This window comes from Sceloporus undulatus, chromosome 11 (genome assembly GCF_019175285.1).
Source record: "Sceloporus undulatus isolate JIND9_A2432 ecotype Alabama chromosome 11, SceUnd_v1.1, whole genome shotgun sequence".
Lineage (NCBI taxonomy): Eukaryota > Metazoa > Chordata > Lepidosauria > Squamata > Phrynosomatidae > Sceloporus > Sceloporus undulatus.
The window spans coordinates 519,811-540,299 of record NC_056532.1 but is presented as its reverse complement, the minus strand read 5'-3'; the positions used below and the strand labels follow the sequence as shown (position 1 = coordinate 540,299).

The following is a 20,489-nucleotide window of genomic DNA, read 5'->3' as shown; positions in this document are numbered from 1 at the left end:
GAATGTTATGACTTCTTGAAATGCAGGTTGCATGCTAGACAGACAGACAGACAGACAGACACCAATGCTCTGAATGTTCTCTAAACCCCCTTTTGATACTTTGATCCTTTTGTCTTTTGCTTTTGAATTTATTTTGGTAGGTGCTGCCCACCACACCGGCCCTCCTTTTGGCCATCCTCCGCACCACAGCAACTTTCTTAACCCGGCTGCCCATTTAGGTAAGTTGAAGCATCCTACAAAACCAAAGTGGTGATGCCCCATCATATGTGAGAACATTTCCAGTGATGCTAGCCATAGTCTGAATGCATGTAGTAAGACTGACCTTCTTGAGCAGGACCTAGATCTACTCTGGGCCTCAGTGGGACACTGGTTGAGAAAACTGTGGATGCTCTGACCTATATTCCATTATGGAAGACAGGTAGGATATAATCAGTGTCATGTGGTTCTCAAAGGTCCCTGCTCTTCCCAGAGTTTTCTATGTGCAAAATTTACACATGCATCGAGTTAAATATTTGAACTTACTTAAATAAAACTCTTCTAATTTTAACAGTGTTGTTTCCTTATAAAATGTTAAAATGTGAATATACACGAATGTGCAAATGAAAACGCGCGCATTAAATCAACAAAATGTTTTTATTAATATACTATGTCGAAGGGTGGGGGGCACAACATATGCATCTAGACATAAAGGGGGTTGCAAAGATAAAAAGTTTGAGGACCACATTCATAACCCATACATGACTGGGATTGAGTAAATGTCTTTTCATTTAAAAAATCTAAGGCCTGTTGCAGACTGCCAAAATAAAGCTGCTTGGGGTCTCTTTGGAGGCATGCTGTTTAAATGATGCATGCATCCTAAGAATCCAGAAGCTGCACCAAAGCTGCCCTCCAGTGCTTAGGAATGGAGTGTGGCTTTGGCGCAACCTCCGGACTCTTAGGACCCATGCATCATTTAAATAGCATACCTCCAAAGAGACCCCAAGCAGCTTTATTTTGGCAGTCTGGAACAGGCCTGAGTTTCCAACTGCAGAAGGCAAATGGCAATATTTGTTTAACCTTTTACATGCCATGCTGGGCATGAATCTACTAAGTTCCTCTCTTCATATCATGGCAAATACGATAGTATAAACATGGTTTCACATAGACAGCAAACCAGTCCCTCTTATTTAGACTTAGAGCGTTCATTTCATCTCAGGATCACTGAGGATTGTTAAAACGGTAAACAGGGTGTTTAAAGGTGTAAATTAATTTGTCGTAGGGGTTAATCTTCTTTGAACATGTACAAATCTAAGAGAACAGTGTAACCTGTCTTTGATCATCCCCCCCCCCCCCAACTGACTGTAGCTTAATTCATTTAACCCAGAAGGACATTATCACAAAGGTTGACCAGACGTCCTCCTTTTCCAGGACATGTCCTATGTTTCAACTTTCTGTCCAGGAGCAATTTCAAAATGCCCTCGAATTTGAGTATGACCAAGAAGCCCATTGAGTAACACCATTCTTGGTGTGTTTCCCTTTGAGAAATTTGTCTACTTGGTAGCCTGTCCTTCAAGCAAATAGAAGGATAGGATGGATCCTTCTAAAAGTGCTTTTATCCTAGGAGTAGCAACAGACAATACTTAAATGTAGATTGAGTCTAGCAAAGTCCAGTTTCAAGCATTGGTCTTGCTCAGAATTCTGTATTGCAAGCCAACAAGGCAAATTAACAAAGATAAGCTCATCAGAAAAATATGGCTGAGTGCATAATAAAACCTATACAGTGGACCCTTCCCTTATGCAGGGGATCGGTTCCGAAGCCAGAAAAAGCATGTATGCTCATGCTCCATTGAAAATAATGGTGCATGAATACATGGTGTACTGCAGCATGCGCACCGTGAGCCCGCACACCATTGTTTTTTCCCCATGCAGCTTTGGCATAGGCTGGAAGCCGCATATGGTATGTCCACGTATGGCATGGGCGCACTGTGATATGGTTATTAAGTAAGTTGTCTGGTCTTGAAAGACATGAACAACACAGGTATAAGCGTGTTTACTCCAAGATAATGTCCATTGACCTCAGTAGGCTTTAGTCTGTCAGGCAGATATTGGGGCTATGTTTCCTCCCTGAAGGGGGGATAGTGCCATAAATGGGGTGCTACCTGAAGATTTCTCTGGACTTCATTTGGTCCCAAACCATTTCATTTGCAAAGGAAAGCATATATGCTTTGAGCAGTGTTCAGAAAAGAGCCAGCAAGTAAGATGCCATTTCTTATTATGGGAGGGATTTACTAATTGCGGTTTAGGGGGATATTTCAGTATTTCGTCCTGGGGGTTCTTCTCCTTAACCAGATACGCACATTAGAACAGATTGGGTTAATATCGCAGATGCCCTCTTCCTCTGTGCAACCATTAAAGGTGCCAGAGCCCTCTCCGGTTTTTACTCTAGCAAACCTAAGCCTGTTCCAGACTGCCAAAATAAAGCTGCTTCGGGTCTCTTTGGAGGTATGCTCTTAAAATGATGCATGGGTCCTAAGAGTCCGGAGGTCACGCCAAAGCCACACTCCGTTCCTAAGCACTGGAGTGCAGCTTTGATGCAGCTTCCGGATTCTCAGGATGCATGCGTCATTTAAAGAGCATACCTCCAAAGAGACCCCAAGCAGCTTTATTTTGGCAGTCTGGAACAGGCCCTAGTCACAATCAATAGTTCTTCAGGATTTGTGCTGAGATAACGCATCCTTAAAATGTTTTTTTAAAAACCTATTACAGGTTGAATTTGTAACAGCGAGAAGACTAGATAGGGTTTTCCCTTCCTTTGCAGAAATCAAATGAGATATCGCTTTCTTTGTTTTGGTGTTCGGGGCGTGCACCGACTTTACAAAATCTAGATTTCCTGTGGAAGAAAGTAGTGTAGATTGTGAATGGTGTAAAAATGATGGAACAATTATGGAGTGCAGCCAGGGAGCCTCGCCGCACCCATTCTTACATTTGAGGTCATGACACAGAATATTGTTTTGTAACTTTAGAAACAGTTCCTAGAACAATCTCTCCATCGAGAGATCGCCTACCTTGAGTGATCTTGCAAGGAATCTGGGCTTGGGAAGGTTAATGGAAGGGCAGGCTGTCATTCCCAGAGTCCCCAGCCAGCCAGCATGGCCATTGGATGCTGAATCCTTATGTCCAGATGAAATGTGTCTTTGCAACACACTCACGTACAGCAATAATGGTCCTCCGTTATAGGTAACGCCCTCCCCATTAGCATCTTTCCGTTTGGTTTCAGAGACTTTTAATCGGCCCACAACATTCACCAGTCTTGCCGCTGTGAGCAGCAATGCCTTCGGGGGACTCGGGAACCCTGCTGTTAGTGAGTAGTTTTTCCTCCAGCTCTGGCTGCGTTGGGCTTTGGTTCAGGTTCTCATCCAAAGGATGAAATTTTAGCAAATTTACACACACAAAACAAGTGACTGGGGTACATTTGGCCTCTCCAAACCCTCCTTTGTGGCCTAGTTCTCACAAAGGTCCTGAACCTGTATCAAGGCTGTACTACTTAAGTCTGTAGGTGCAAAGCCTGCTCCTCGGTACAGAATAGAGGTTTTATGGTCCATTAAAAAACACATCATGGACACACTAGTCTTCTTATTCAATAGGACCGATGGTTGTTTTATTTGTATGAAACAGTAATCGGTCATAGCAAACCCATATTTGTTGACTGGTATTGGTAAGACTCATTTAGCATGCAGAGGGATATGTGCCTGAAGCTAAACACTGGCGGACATCTGCATCTTTTAGAACAGTGGTTCCCAACCTGTGGGTCGGGACCCCTTTGGGGGTCGAACAACCCTTTCACAGGGGTCACCTAAGACCATCGGAAAACACATATTTGCACATAGCAATGAAAATAATTGTATGGTTGGGGGTCACCACAACATGAGGAACAGTATTAAAGGGTCGCGGCATTAGAAAGGTTGGGAACCATTGATTTAGAACAAGAGTGGGGGATCTGTGGCTGTGCATATCTTGTTGGGCTCCTGTTTGGTTGCCATTACACATCGTCCCCAGCCAGAATGTCGTCCAACAGCATCTGGATGGCTATACATTTTTCACCCAACTCATCAGAGGTTGATAACCATGGTGCCCCCCGATATGTGTGGAAACCGCCTTGCCATGGGGTTTTCCTCCATCAGCTTTCTCCAATCTAATGACTTCTAATAGTGTTGGGCTGCAGTGTTTTGATTGGGGAGCTGTAGTTCCCACACAGGTAAAGGGCACCAAGTTGTGGAAGATACCAGGTAGAGAAGGGTGTTCTTGTGTGTCTTCAAGTTATTTCTTACTTATGGCAACCCTAAAGTGACCCTATTGACAGGATTTGTTCAGTGGTGATTGGTCGCCATTGCCTTCCTTTGAGGCTGAGAGAATGCGCAAGGTCTGTTTCCATGGCCAAGTAAGGATTCAAACCTTGGTCTCCAGAGTTGCAGTCCAGTGCTCACCATATTACTACACCATAAATGATACAGGGAAGAAAAATCTATAGTGCGTTACAGACCAGCCTAAACTGGGTGGTCTGCCACCGCCACCGCCATTAGCTGCGCCGAGAAGCCCCAGTGGCCAGACCGCAAGCCTTCCTGGCACAGCTAAAAAGAAGCACCAAAATGGCACTTCTTCTTGACACCCGGAAGTGGAGGCGCGAGGCACGCACTCACAGTGTCACTTCCGCCGCGCCACATCCAGACACTGTGCGTCCGAGACGTAAAGATGGTGGCCCCCATGTGGACGGGTGCCACCATTTACTACGTGCTCCGTGCGTACTAGGGACAGGGTCGGTTAGGAAGGTAAGACCCTTCCTAACCCTAGCACGCCCCTTTCTAACCCTAGTATGCGGAGAGCGCATACTTTGTGTGCATTTGTAACGCACCAAAGATTCTTCATTGTGGTCTCTTCGCATAGGTTTGCCTGCAGAGAGACGTTGTTCAGAATGTCCTAGAGCTGGAAAGCCTTTAACTATTCCCTCTTTACAGTGTACATGCCTCCATCCAACAATCCTTTCCTCTTTGTCAGAGGAACATCGCTTGATCTCTCCTCTGCTGAGTGGTTTCTTCCTCCCTTTTCATCTTTCCCCTGTAAATTCAGTCCCTGATTCTCTATCTGTTACTTCTCTTTTCTCCTAGCAGAGAGGGGGGTTTCTTTTTATCTCAGGGCTTCTGCCCCCACCTCATCCCATTGTTATGGTCTCTACATCTCTTTTCAAATCTCGCGGATGGAAAGTGACTTTATCTGACAGCCGCTCCAAGTGCCTATAGGAAGGCCATAATGTACGACAGTGCTCCGTTTCTGGGGATTTACTGCTCAAACCCTCTATCTAGTCACAGACCACACAGCTCCAAGTAACACCTCCTCTGCCACTACCATTATGGCGAAATCCACTTCGAAACAGTTCACCCAGAAGCCTAAACCAAAGTAAATATCTTATGTCCCATCTTCCTGATAGGTTGTATGGGGCATGGATGAAGTATCAGATCATCACGCATTGCCACCCAGTTCTGTTTTGCCTTCTAAGCATTCCATCAGCCTCCAGAATCAATGGCCCCATACAGACAGGCCAAACTAAAGCTGCTTCGGGTCACTTCGGAGGTATGCTGTTTAAATGATGGATGCATACTAAGAGTCCGGGAGCCACGTCAAAGCCTCAATCCAGTCCTAAGGACTCGAGCGCAGCTTTGACGCAGCTTCCAGACTCTTAGTATGCATGTGTCATTTAAACAGCATGCCTCCAAAGTGACCTGAAGCAGCTTTATTGTGGCCTGTCTGTATGGGACCAATATGTTTCAGTTCAAGTAGCTGCCACCTCTTCAGTACCAGAAAGTATTGCCCCTCTCTCAGTTGTTACAGACTCGGTACTCTCACTCCAATGGTTAATAAACTGTTGCGTCTCTCGATCTGAAGAAGGAGTCAAGATCTAAGGAAGTACAAAAGAAAACTATTCTGTAACTGAAAAAACAGATACCTTTCATAAGAACATTCTTGGCTCCATGCATCAGACATTCTTCTTGCCATTAAACATCAAGGCATTGAATTATTGACTATTACCAAAGCTTTAAGAGGTATCCACCTTATTGCAATTCATGTGCAAATGGCCACTTCCCAGTTAAGTCTTCTGTCTCAACACAAATATGGTGAATGCCCAAAATAGAGCTGATCACCACCCATGCCAATATGAAACGCCCCTTATATTGCTCCAGGGTGAGCATGGACAGGAACTTTCTCAGCGATGTCTTCATTTGGAAGTGGATGAAAAGTTTCTGCTACTACCTGTTCCTTCCCTTCCCTCTTCTTCAAAAGGTTCTTCAGGAAGTTGTTGTGAAGCTCCAGGGGACAGATCTGGTGTGGTGGCACCATATTGATGCTGCAAACTGTTGAGAAGTTGATACCTGCACCTCCTTATTCTTCCGGATCTTCTCCTACATTGTCACATTTTCAGGGCAGAGTGTTTCATGTAGATACCAAAACTCCACCTGATAGCTTGTAAGGTCAGGCGCTCCAGTCCGTGCAACTAGCTCCAGTCCTTCAAGCTTCCAGAAACCCCACAATTACTAAATCTTGCCAGTACAAGCGGTGATGCTTTTGCATCTTTGCAGAAGGTAGATCTACTCCAACGGTACCAGCGGGTTTATCTCCAATCCTTCATTTGCTCTTGCATATTTAGGAACAGCGTCGTTCCTTACCCTCCTTGAAGGCCAATCTCTTTGCAGTTGTTGCTGATCGACCTGTTGACTCCCTGTTGGCAAAACTATTCACCAATCCCACTGTGAAAAGATTCCTTACGGACTTAAGAAAGTTTATATGTACCCACCTTGTCCAGCAACTTCATGGTCATTGTCCCAGGTTCTCTCTGAGATGGCAACTAAGGCATTTGAACCTCTGGCTTCCACGGATGAATATAATCTGACTATGAAGGTAGACTTCCATCACCTCTGCCCTAATCCCTAATAAGATTGTTTTGATTGATTGATTGATAAGATTGATTCCAAAGGGATATAGTGGCATCACTTCCCTTCCTAAAGCGGTCTTCCATTTTCATGCTAATCTTGCTTGTATTTGATCTGCACCTGTCGTTGCTTCTTGAGAAATCTCTTCATACCTTGAATGTTTGATAACCTTTCATCTCTCATATCAATTACACTGCTTCTTTTCATCTTTCCACTAGATTGATAGATCCTTTTCACTAGATTGTTTTTTGTGGTGGTGGTTGTCCTAAAAATAAATCACCGTAGATCTCAGACCTGTTCCAGACTGCCAAAATAAAGCTGCTTCGGGTCTCTTTGGAGGTATGCTATTTAAATGATGAATGGGTCCTAAGAGTCCGGAAGCTGCACCAAAGCTGCCCTCCAGTGCTTAGGAACGAAGTGTGGCTTTGGCGCAACCTCTGGACTCTTAGGACCCAGGCAACATTTAAATGCATGCCTCCAAAGAGACCCGAAGCAGCTTTATTTTGGCAGTCTGGAACAGGCCAAAGACTCTCTAAGTGGGTGCTTACTCACTATCTATCAGATCTGTTCTAGCAGCATCTGCAGCTTTGGTCAGCAGCACCTGCATCCATACCAGAACTTTGCAACACAGCTAGATGCTCTCACCCTTCATGTTCATACTGAAACGGGTGGAATTTCCCACCCGTCTCTTTTGACGGTTGAGGGTTCTTTGTTGGCTATCAACTGATCATTATTTGTTCGGAGGTCCTTCTCATCACCTTCTGGCCACCAGATTCCCAACTCATGAACCACGGTAAAATCCAAACAGGCAGCGTTAGTTAGCATCACCACTCTGCTTAAGCACTCCTTAACAGGATATTAATATGGGGAAATGAGCAGGCTCTCAGTTATTCTTTTAGATTACTTTATTATATGCAGTCATAGGTATACAAATATTCATTAAAATACATTGCAGGTAAGGTATCATCTATTCTCAGCCAGCAGAGAAGGAGCCATCCAGTAATGGGTTCATTCCAGTCACCATCCAGGCAAGGCAAGGGATCCCATGTTAAGAAGTATTTCTGATTGGATTCTTGGACTTTTAGGTCCTTCAGACCCAACTGATCTAATCAGTTCCAATTTTCCTTTCATCCCCAAGGAGGTCTGGACAGGAACTCTTCCCAGGGGAGCCAGCCTAACAAACAAACAAACACACAAGCTTCATTTGTATACCGCTTCATACCGCCTAAGTGGTAAGCTAATTTGCCCCCAACAATCTGGGTACTCATTTTAGCCACCTTGGAAGGATGCAAGCCTGAGTCAAGCTTGAGCCCTTTTGCTGGTCTTGAACTCACAACCTTGTGGTTTTGAGTGAGTGGCTGATAGTACAGGCATTGAACCACTGCGACACCAGGGCTACCAAAAGTAGACCAAGCTTGTGTGACTGTACTCTTCCCAGAATAGGAGGGAGGCTGTCACACTTCATACAAGCATGACACTTTCCACGTCAGATCAGTGGGTATTGAGGACAATAAACAAAGGTTACATAATAGGACTGAATCAAAAGCCAAAACAAGTCACCAGTTTCCAAAAACCTATTGAAGAAGCTTGCAATGTGTCAAGCCATAACTTATCTATGGCTAGAGGACATAGAACCGTTATCTCCAAACAAAAGATTGAAAGGGGTGTGCTCTGTCCTCTCCATGATGGCCAAGAAACGGGGTAGAGTTTACCTGAATCTGGACCTCAGATTTATCAATGGCCTGTTCCAGACTGCCAAAATAAAGCTGATTCGGGTCTCTTTGGAGGTATGCTATTTAAATGATGCATGGGTCCTAAGAGTCCGGAGGTTGCGCCAAAGCCACACTCCATTCCTAAGCACTGGAGTGCAGCTTTGGTGCAGCTTCCGGATTCTTAGGATCCATGCACCATTTAAACAGCATACCTCCAAAGAGACCCCAAGCAGCTTTATTTTGGCAGTCTGGAACAGGCCATAGAGTTTAAAAAGTAGAGGTGCTTCTGAATGGAAAGCCAAGAACACATTTTTCCAGAGGAATACCCCCGTCTTAGCTCCCCGGGTATTAACCAAGGTGATGATTGCCAAAATGGCCCACCTGAGACAGTAGGACATCCATACCTGGATGATGTCCTTTTGAAATCACATTCCCAGGAGCCTGACAAGTTCTAGCAACCACCGTGTCAGTCTTCAGGCTCACAACTTTTGTGGTCAACAAACAAGACAGTCATCTATCCCCCACCCAGAGGCAAGTCCACTTAGGAGCCCTAATAGACACCAATAGACACCACATGGCCCCCCTCCTCCAGAGAGAAAGGCAAAACTCAGGAGGGCCTCCTGTTTGAGAAAAAGAAGTCTGTAGACCTAATGTCATTGACGCATCTAATGGGCCTGTTGATTTCCTGAACTCACTGCTCTACTTAGGCAAGGTTTCAGTCTCATCCTCTGCAGTGGCTCCTCCAGCCCTGAGACACACATAGCAAACTGTCATGGAATCATAGAGTTGGAAGAGACCACAAGGGCCATCCAGTCCAATCCCATTCTGACATGCAGGAAATCCAAATCAAAGCGTCCCTGACAGATGGCCATCCAGCCTCCGTTTGAAGACCTCCAAAGAGGGAGACTCCACTACACTCCGAGGGAGTTTGTTCCACTGTCGGACAGCCCTTACTGTCAAGACGTTCCTCCTAATGTTGAGCTGGAATCTCTTTTCCTGCAGCTTGCATCTATTGCTCTGGGTCCTAGTCTCTGGAGCAGCAGAAAACAAGCTTGCTCCCTCCTCAATATGACATCCCTTCAAATATTTAAACAGGGCTATCATATCACCTCTTAACCTTCTTTTCTCCAGGCTAAGCATACCCAGCTCCCTAAGTCGTTCCTGATAAGGCATGGTTTCCAGACCCTTCACCATTTTAGTCGCCCTCCTTTGGACACGCTCCAGTTTCTCAACGCATCAGGGTTTGTATAACCACAGTGGTCCAAGCGTCCCTCCTGTTGTGGACAAACGCTCACAACCTCTGTCTAGGAGTGTCCATCCAAGACCCTTCAAGAGGAGTTCTCACTATAGGTGCCAGCCTATAGGGGCCACTCATTTCCAGGGACCTGGACTCAAAGAGATAAGACACATGGCATCAGTTGGCTAGAACTTTGTGCCCATCAGGTTCGCCTTTGTTGGTGGCACAGTGGAAGAGCCCTGGCAGTGCAGTGATTAAATGCCTGTACTGCAGCCACTCACTCACAAACCATAAGGTTGCGAGTTCAATACCAGCCATGGGCTCGACTCAGGCTTGCATCCTTCCAAGGCCAGCTTGTTGGAAGCAATTGGTTTACACTTTGTAAACCACATAGGGAGTGCTTAAGTGCACTCATAGGCGGTATAGAAATGTACTTGCTATTGCCATATTGCTGTTGCCCTTAGAGGATCACATGAACCCATAATGAAACAGCAAATCCTTACCTGATCAGACAGGGAGGGTCTCTCTCTCAAATACAGCTAAGTTAATCAATTCTTCTCCTAGGCAGAGGAGAACATCCTCTCTCTCTTTCTCTCTCAGCACAACATATTCAGGGCTCTATGAATAAAGAAGTAGAGCTGGCACACTCTAAATTCTGGGGAATGGCACCTAGGCATGACTGGCACATGTCAGAAACCAGAAGATTGCCACCTTAACGAATTAAATATATTAGATTGAAAAAAAATTGGGGGGGCTTTATTTTCTAATTCTGGCTGCATCTGCACTGCAGAAATAATCCATCTTGACACCACTTTAACTGTCATGGCTTAATGCTATGGAATTCTGGGAACTGTAGTTGTACGAGACATTTTGCTGCCTCTGGCAGAGAGTTCTGGTGCCACAATAAACTACAGTTCCCTGAATTCCGTAGCATTGAACCAGGGCAGTTAAAGTGGTGTCAAGATGGATTAATTCTTAGGTGTGAATGCAGCCTCTGTGTTTAATTGTACATAATTGTACATCAGCGAAACATTTTCCAAACAACTTCTTTGCATGCTTACAGAAGAATTAGTGAAAAATACAGAAATGCTTTATGTGAATCTACCCATAAAAATAAATGATCTGGATTCTCTGTTTAAAGATAAAGGGACTTAATTATTCCGGAGCAAACATGGGCAGCAAATTCCAAGTGTATCCAAAATCTGTTGTGTTAGTAACATGTTAATGATAATGCACATAGTAGTAATGCAAAAACATTCCTTTGCAGGCAGATTCTCCTGTTTCGGCTTCACGTTTCACAAGAAGAAAATGGATCACTTAGTTAGAAAGATTGTTAAAGCGACAATCTAGATTGCAATAAGAAGGGAAATAAAATGGCTCCTTGGCATCTGTTGGGGTTTGGTTCCAGGACCTCTGCCATGGATACCAAATCGCTGGATGCTCAAGTCCCATTATATAAGGTGGCATAGTAAAATGTGCCCCCCCCCCTTTGCATAAAATAGCAAAAACAAGGTTTGCTTTTGGAATTTATGTTTTTAGGAGGGAAATATTTTCACGCCGTGGATGGTGGAAAACATGGGTGCAAAATCTGTTGCTAAGGAGGGATGACTGTATCCCAAATCTATACATTAATGGCTTTATCTCTTTTTAAATTACATTCATAGTGTAAGTTAATTATGCCTTTTTATTTGGGAAAAGAAATGAATGACCAGTTCTTTGTAACTAGGATCCAAAACACACTGCAGAAATAACCCAGTTTGAGACTGCTTTAACTGCCCTGGCTTGATGCTAGGGAATTCTGGGAACGATAGTTTTGTGAGACAGCTCAGGTGCGACAATAAAATCCTCAGGGTTCCCTAGCATTCCCTAGTACTGAGCCAAGGCAGTCAAAGCAGTCTCAAACTGGATTGTTTCTGCAGGTGTTTTTGGATCTAAGGCCTGTTACAGACTGCCAAAATAAAGCTGCTTCGGGTCTCTTTGGAGGTATGCTGTTTAAATGATGCATGCATCCAAAGAATCCGGAAGCTGCACCAAAGCTGCCCTCCAGTGCTTAGGAATGGAGTGTGGCTTTGGCGCAACCTCCGGACTCTTAGGACCCATGCGTCATTTAAATAGCATACTTCCAAAGAGACCCAAAGCAGCTTTATTTTGGCAGTCTGGAACAATTAAAGTTGAAAATAAGTAATTGTGTCCAAGGCCTGTGGAATATTATGTCTGAATGTTACAGATTCCCAGCCAGCAGAGAAGGAGCCAACCAAGGAAGGTTTACTTCCATTCGCCACCTAAGCGAGGCAGTGGATCATGTGTTGTTTAGGAAATGTTTCCTCTTGGATCCCTAACTCCTCCTTAGTTCTGTTTTCTCTGTCTCATCCAGAAAAAGTAGCATTTGGATCCTCCATTCCCTGTCACTTAAATTCTTTAACTTTGGCCTGTTACAGAGTGCCAAAATAAAGCTGCTTCAGGCCTCTTTGGAGGCATGCTATTTAAATGATGCATTCATCCTAAGAATCCGGAAGCTGCAGCAAAGCTGCACTCCAGCGCTTAGGAATGGAGCATGGCTTTGGTACAACCTCCGACTCTTAGGACCCCTGCATTATTTAAATAACATACCTCCAAAGAGACCCGAAGCAGCTTTCTTTTGGCAGTCTGTAACAGGCCTTTGCTGTTTATTGCCTCTACCTTCGCATCTCTGCGGAGCTTGAGGTTGAAAAGAAAAGAAACCCTTTTCCTTCTCCCCCTTCTCTCATCATGCTTATTGTTTTCTTTTGCTCCATGCTTCTCTCAGTGCATTAACCCAGAAGACAAAGGCTAAGGGCATTACAGAGCCCATCAGTTAAACTCATTAGGCTGGTGAGAGATCTGCAAGCACTCTTAAGAGACTCCCACAGGAGCTGTAAGGATGCAGGCTCACACTCAGTTCCTGCTACAGCAGCTGACTCCTCTGGAGACTCCACTGTTGCCAAGAAGTTTGCATTGCAAAGCAGGAGAGAATATTAATTCGGAAGAAACCCAAGTTCAGCTCTGCCTCCAACCTCACAGAGGCTGAAGCACCCAACGCCACTCCCCATGCAACGGCCCATGAATACAGCGCTCCTGCGCCACACGCGGGCACGCCATACGCGGCCTTGAGCATACGCCCTCAAGCCGCGGGGCGGAAGGGGCGGCGCGTCCCATTCAATTGAATGGGCGCATGCGCCCGTTGCGCCCCACGCGCGCCTGCGCTGCCGCGCACAAGCCCCATTGTTTCCAATGGGGCTCAAGCATAGGCGGAATTCGCCTTACGCAGCGGGATCCGGAACGGATCCCCGCGTAAGGGAAGGACAGACTGTACCTTGCTGAGGAGGAGATGGAGCTTGAAAAAGAGGCTCCAGCTGCCCCTCCTCGATTCATAGAGTCCCCTTCTGCTTTCAAGCTGACAGCTGATAGAGACATGGAGAAGAGTGGGCAGTCTAATCGGACAACCCTTACAGGTGCCAAGTCCAGAGAGCCAACTCAAAGACCACAATCATTGCACCCACACTCATGGCAGTGGCCATTTTGAAGCCTTCACTGACGCAGACCGATCATGCCTTTGCAGCATGCCATCGGTCACATACAATGCACTTGGCAACCACTTCCACATCTTACGGCATGTGAACGTTGTTGTGTGCCTTCGAGTCATTTCCAACTGATGGCAAACCTGTCATGGGTTTTCTTGGCAAATTTCTTCAGAGGAGGTTTGCCACTGCCATCCTCTTGAGAAAACGTGTCCAGGGTCACCCAGTGAGTTTCCATGCCCATGCCAAGATTCGAACCCTGGTCTCCCAGTGTCCTAGTCCGGTGCTCAAACCACTACGCCATGCTGGCTCTCGGCAATCAGGCCTTGACAATGCCTTTATTCTTGCTGTGCAATTTTTAACCATGATTCATGGCTGAAGCAATTCATGGCTGAAGAGGCCTAGGGCTGCCTCCCCTCCAATATACAGTGTGCCCACGTTATACGCGGCTTTGAGCATGCGGGGCGGAAGGGACAGCACGTCCCATTTGCATGAATGGGGCGTGCTCCCATGACATGCACCCCACGTGCTGCTGCCGTGCCGCCACGGGCATGAGCCCCATTCGTTTGAATGGGGCTTGAGCATCTGCGTTTTTTCTCTTACGCGGGGGGTGATGGAACAGATCCCCCATGTAAAAGAAGGGCGGACTGTATCCCACAGACTGTTTCTGCACCTCCATTTCCCCCATGAACACAGGCAGGGCTTCAACCAAAGCCAATTCAGTGCCATCTTTTCCTTTCTGGAATGGCTCTTTCTCTGCTGGCTGAGAATGGCAGATCGGGAAATTACTGTGAAGATCCATTCTAGCCAAGGAGAAGGAGCCATTCAGTCGTGCCCATAGGTGGCAAGTTTAACTTGCCTTTCTTTCAGGGTTCTTCTCTGCCTTCCCTTCTTTTCCTTGGCTTGGGAACAAACTTAAGGAAGAGCTAGGGATCTAAAAGGAATGCTTCCAAAACAACATGCCATCCCTTGCCATGCCTGGTCAGCGACTGGAATTTCTTGGATATCCCCGTCTCCTTGGCCAGAATGGACCTTTAGACTAAGTTCCCAATGTGCCACTTTCTGGATTTTGGGTTGTTGTTTTTTACCTTGCTTTTATTCACTTCTATGAAAGAAAACTGGCAATAAATACAAGATTTCTTTTGTAGTCACATATTTACTTGATGTATTCCCCCTCTCCGGAAATATAGCACAACTCAACTAAATAAGTTCAGAATGTTAAGTGCTGTTCATAATGTTAAGTGATAATGTTTATTAATCTCCCTTCCTGTTCCAGCTACCCATAGCATGCATTCATTTTAAGCTCTGAGTGTTGTAATCTTTTAAAAGATTTTAAAAGTAAGTACCATCAACTGAGCATATCACTTTCTCCCACCCACTTCGCCATTTCAGCACCCAACGCCATGTTCAGCCACAAGGAATGTCCCAGCATACAGAGCTTTAACAACCCTCATGAGCCCTGGAATCGTCTGCACCGAACTCCTCCTTCCTTCCCGACTCCTCCGCCCTGGCTGAAGCCAGGTGAGCTGGAACGCAGTACCTCTGCTGCAGCTCATGAGCGTGATAGAGATCTAGATAAAGGAGACTCTTCTCTTAATAAAGATGACAAAGAAAGGTATGAAAGAACAGTTACTAGACACCATTGACTGGGATGGGGAAGGCAGCCCTTTGGAAGAAGAGAAACATTTCACGAGTCATCTCAAAGGAATCTATATCAGTGATGGTGAACCTTTTAGAGGCCGAGGGCCCAAACTGTAACCCAAAACCCACTTATTTATTGCAAAGCGCCATGTCCCTCTGGCTTTCTAGTAACAAACTCTGGCAAACTCTGTGCTGGGGTGACGGCACATGTGCCCACAGAGAGGGCTCTGAGTGCCACCTCCGGCACTGGTGCCATAGGTTCGCCATCACTGATCGATATCCTCTAACACCAAAGCTACTCCGTTTCTGTAATCAGGAAAGTATTTTTCGATGCTGTCCGCCCGACCCATCATCCCCTGTGCATAGACACACATAGTTCTGCAGCCTTCAAGGTCTTAATTTTTATACTAGATTAAATTATTATTATTATTATTATTATTATTATTATTATTATTATTATTTATAAAGCGCTGTAAATTTACACAGCGCTGTACATACAATCTAAAAAGACATGACACAAAAGGAGAAGCGAGTGGTGGAGGGGAAGGGGATGAGGTCCAGCAGTTCCTCTCTACCTCCAAGACCTGGACCAAGATGTTCTTCTATAGCAGGGGGCATCGCTAGGAGAATTTAGGGGGTGCGGACTGTACTGAGTGACATGCTAAGTTGGGAGTGGCATCACTGCTCCCCAAACAACCGCCTTTCAGCCGAAATGGGTTGTGGTGTTCAGCTGTGTCCCTTTAAAGTGGTGAAGAGATAGTCTTGAGTAGGGCGAGGCTCAGTGGGAGCTGAAAGGAGAAGCCCCAAGTTCTATAAAACTTAAATATTAATATTTTAAACAAATTATTCTTTTTAATTTTTCTTTTTTTTAAAAAAAATCACATCTTACTGATTTTTCACATTTAGGCTGTGTGTATGATACTATGGCCTGTTCCAGACTGCCAAAATAAAGCTGCTTGGGGTCTCTTTGGAGGTATGCTGTTTAAATGATGCATGGATCCTAAGAATCCGGAAGCTGCACCAAAGCTGCCCTCCAGTGCTTAGGAATGGAGTGTGGCTTTGGCGCGACCTCCGGACTCTTAGGACCCATGCATCGTTTAAATAGCATACCTCCAAAGAGATCCAAAGCAGCTTTATTTTGGCAGTCTGCAACAGGCTTATAATTTTAAAATATATTTTTAATTTTGCTAGCAGTTTACATCACAATTATCACCATTACATTCAGTGGTACATGGGAATTACAGTTCATGAGTTAGTATTAATAGCATTACTAAGGTTTCCGTTTGTTGCGGTATCGGAGGAGGTCAGTGACACCATCATGAGTTACGTCACTGGGTGACACCAACCCTAGTGATGCCACAGCCTATAGCCGTTTACCTAAGATTAGGCTTTTTGTGATTTACTTCCCAATAAAGGTGCATAAATTAGCTGCATATCATAACCATAGACATATTGATTTGCATGCTTGTCTTCAAAGCATTTATGTAATATGAAGGATGGAGGGTTGTTATACAGGGTTTATTCTAGAATCAAAAGGTTTTTTGGGAGTTGGAGGGAGGAGCTGTGATAGTTTACAAAGAGTTGCAACCTTTTAGAATGTGTGGGGCACCGGGAGCATGCAAGGTGTGATAGAGCTCATCTGTTTTGACCACGCTGGTGAGAGTTGGACTCTACCAACATCTGGATGGTTCCGGGTCCCCATCTTCATGCATGACAGCAATTGAGCATAGAGTTGGAAAGTTTTGACTATGCCACATAGTCTCATAGTCTCCTGCTGTGCTTAAATCATTTTATGCTTTTTGCTATGTCTAGGGAAAGCATGGAGAAAAGACACTCCAGACATCCTTCACCTGCACCTATCCATTCTGTGAATTCTCTTGGACATAGTCGCAGCTCAGCTGAGCAGATCAGGAGTCACCTGAACCCTGAGGTTCGAGAAAAAGAGAAAAACAAAGAGCGGGAAAGGGATCATTCTGAATCCCGTAAGGATACCAGCATCGATGAGCACAAAGTAAAGGACAACTATATATCAGACAAAGACAGTCTGACTCATGAGAACAGGCCATTGGAGGAGTCTAAACAAGCATCGAGGGTATCTTCACCCTATACCAGGCCACCTGTTGTGGAGAACACCAGGCCTAACAGCACCTCTAGCCGGGATGCTGAGAAAAAGACTGAACCTGCATATGAGAACCTAAAGAAATCCAGTGAAATCAAAGTAAAAGAGGAAAGGAAGGAAGATCACGATATTCCACCTGAGCCATCACAGCCTCATCGGCCGCCGGAGCAGCCACCACCAGTGCCCACGTCCAACGTTCACTCAGCCCCCTTGGTATCAATGCCTATGACTGTCGGTGTCACTGGAATCCATCCCATGAACAGTATCAGTGGCCTAGACAGGACTCGCCTGATGACACCTTTCATGGGGATCAGCCCAGTTCCAGGTGGGGAGCGTTTTCCTTACCCTTCCTTCCACTGGGATCCAATGAGGGATGCTTACAGAGACTTGGACATCCACCGGAGAGACCCTTTAGGAAGAGAGTTCCTCCTGAGGAGTGACCCGTTGCACCGTCTCTCTGCCCCCAGGCTGTACGAGGCAGAGAGGACTTTCAGGGACAGAGAGCCCCATGACTACAATCACCATCATCACGCCCTTTCAGTTGACCCTCGCCGTGAACATGAGCGGGGGGCTCACTTGGATGAAAGGGAGCGGTTACACATGCTCAGAGAGGACTATGAACATGTACGACTTCACTCGGTTCACCAAGCAGCCCTGGATGGCCACTTGCCTCACCCGGGCTTAATAGCCCCAGGACTCCCAAGTATGCACTATCCCAGGGTCAGTCCCACATCAGGACTTCCAAATGGGATTCTCAATAAGACTCCCCCCACCGCAGCGCTGAGTGCCCCTCCCCCTTTAATTTCCACTTTGGGACCTCGGCCCGGATCCCCCCGAAGGACTACCCCTTTGTCCACAGAAATGAGGGACCGGCCACCCTCCCACACACTGAAGGACATAGAGGCACGATAAGACGGGGAGCAGAGACCGTTATTCCCTGGAAGTATATCTAATCTTCTTACTCAATAAGTGTAGACTTTGGTTATGACCCGACTGTACAAAATGTATACATCCACATGTGCAAAGATAGGTGTGTGGTTTGTTTGGGGTTTGTTTTTTTTAACCTGTTGAGTTGTATATTATATGTTGAAAACCATTTCTAAATGTTCAGAAAAAAAACGTTTGCATACTTTCTTTACGTTTCCTTTCTATCCGTTGGAATATGCGCAGGAACAAGGAAGATTTGAAGTCAGTACTTTGGTTACGAAGAAGCAAAAATTCTCTCTCCTTCCCTCTCAAAGCCAAGATGTAGAAAACTAGATCTGGTTTTGTTTCCCCCCCCCCCCCCCCTCTGTAAGCATTTTTTAACCTGGGTTAATGGGTCATATATGCAAACTGGGTAAGATGAAAGCTTTACTTTGTAAATATGTAAATAGAAGAAGTTAAGTAACATAATGCATTAATACTTCTTAAACTGTGCTCTTTGCAGACTTTAATTATGTGGAGTTGGCTGCAACACTGAGTTGGCTGCAGCGCATCTTTTGTTAAGACAGCTAAACCCCTTCAACTATGCAATGAATTTTATGGCTTTTCACAAAAGCCTCTTTAACTCAAAGGAGCCTTGTCATAAACTCAACCACTCACTTAAAGTCATACTTTCCCTGAACCAACTTGCACCTCCCTCTTACCTTTTTTGATAAAGAAATAAGCCATCCTAACATAGGACTTCATTAGAAAACAAAACCTTGGTGTCCGGTGCTACTTGTTATTTTCCACCAGTGCTTTTATGTTGCACAACTGTTGTACAGTATTCAGTCATATGCATCCTTTAGTAGCCTTACTGGCTCACATTTTACAGATTATGAGCTCAGTCCAAGGCAATGGCTTGCCCAAACCTTAAGTAAGCAAGACTTGGTTTTGCATCACCAAAAGCCCAAACCAGTTTTCTATTCACTGTACTAGATTGGCCCTCTCCAATTTTCCCATATCTTGGCAAAGCAAGGACAGTAACGGTGATGGATGCTTTGTGTAAGGATGTGTAGCATAGCTCAGTTATGCACGCAGCTCTTAACTCAGGTCAGTCCATGGTCAACTCCCTCAAGCACCTTCAGTGCATCTTTAGATCTCTGGTCCAACTAAAGAGCCATCAAAATCCCAGGACAAGATGCAATTCAACCCATGAGATCATCTTTATGGACACTTGGCTTAAAGAGTGCGTTGAACAGTTGCCAAGTGGGCATAACCTAATGGCCGGTTGCTCGTTGCATCTTACTGTTCCATGCCTCTGTTTTTCCAAAGGTGGTGAGTCACTAGGGAATGAAAATAGTTGCTCTTGAAGCATCTAAATGTGAACTTTAAAGGGTATTGCAGTACTGGGAAGAAGGTAAGAACTTCACACCGATCGTGCAACATTTAGGGAGTCGCCTTATCGACTTCACTCCGCAGAGTATGAAGACAATACAGCCCTGAAACTATCCACAGAGCAGGACAGTTTTACAATGCACAAAAAAGAACAGTCTGCAAACGTTAATAATATTTATAATAATGGAACTAGCGTGTTGTCATTTGCTTCCTCTTGTGGTAGAGTTGCTTTCCGTTTCCGGAAGTTCTTGGGCTTGTTCTGTAGAGTACCAGTTTGTAATCAGGCGTCATAGTAATATTAATACTTGTCGTTTCTTAAATGCCACGTGTTATGAACACATTACCTCTGGGTTGATGTGCAGTAGCCGCTCTCCTTGGACATCTCTGAGGATTTTGAATATCATTTATGTTTCAGAGGAGGGGGGAACGCCATTTGTGGCTCTTAGTTTGGGTTCTGTGCTAATTTCCTCTTTTCCCATTTCCCCGTTCTACTAACCCATCTAACTGGGGACTATGCCTAGTAAGCATACATAGGAGTGTGCTGGGGGCTATTCAGAAACAAAGGACATGTTTGCATAATGCATTAATATTGCTGCTGTTGGGCCTCCTGATTTGTTGGACGACAACTCCCATTGGCCTGTTAAAGACTGCCAAAATAAAGCTGCTTCGGGTCTCTTTGGAGGTATGCTGTTTAAATGATGCATGCATCCTAAGAATCTGGAAGCTGCACCAAAGCTGCCCTCCAGTGCTTAGGAATGGAGTGTGGCTTTGGCGCGACCTCCGGACTCTTAGGACCCATGCATCATTTAAATAGCATACCTCCAAAGAGACCCGAAGCTGCTTTATTTTGGCAGTCTGTAACAGGCCATAGTCTCCTGCCTCATCTCAATGGACTATGAGGATCGGGGAGTTGGAGTCAAAACATATCTGAGAGCTGCCAAGTTATGGAAGTTAAATTATAGGATCCTTTTTTGGAAAGATTTT

The 20,489-nt window shown here is 45.2% G+C and overlaps 1 protein-coding gene across 1 annotated transcript in view; it reads left to right on the top strand.

Annotated features, from left to right (window-relative positions):
* LOC121916965 (autism susceptibility gene 2 protein-like) overlaps window positions 1–20,205 on the top strand; it is a 42,001-nt gene extending 21,796 nt beyond the window's left edge. The window contains 4 exon segments of the mRNA XM_042442558.1: window positions 141–218; window positions 3,257–3,340; window positions 14,837–15,059; window positions 16,898–20,205. Of these exon segments, the coding sequence (XP_042298492.1) occupies window positions 141–218; window positions 3,257–3,340; window positions 14,837–15,059; window positions 16,898–18,116 (1,604 nt within the window). The 3' untranslated portion in view covers window positions 18,117–20,205.
* The last annotated feature ends 284 nt before the right edge of the window (window positions 20,206–20,489 follow it).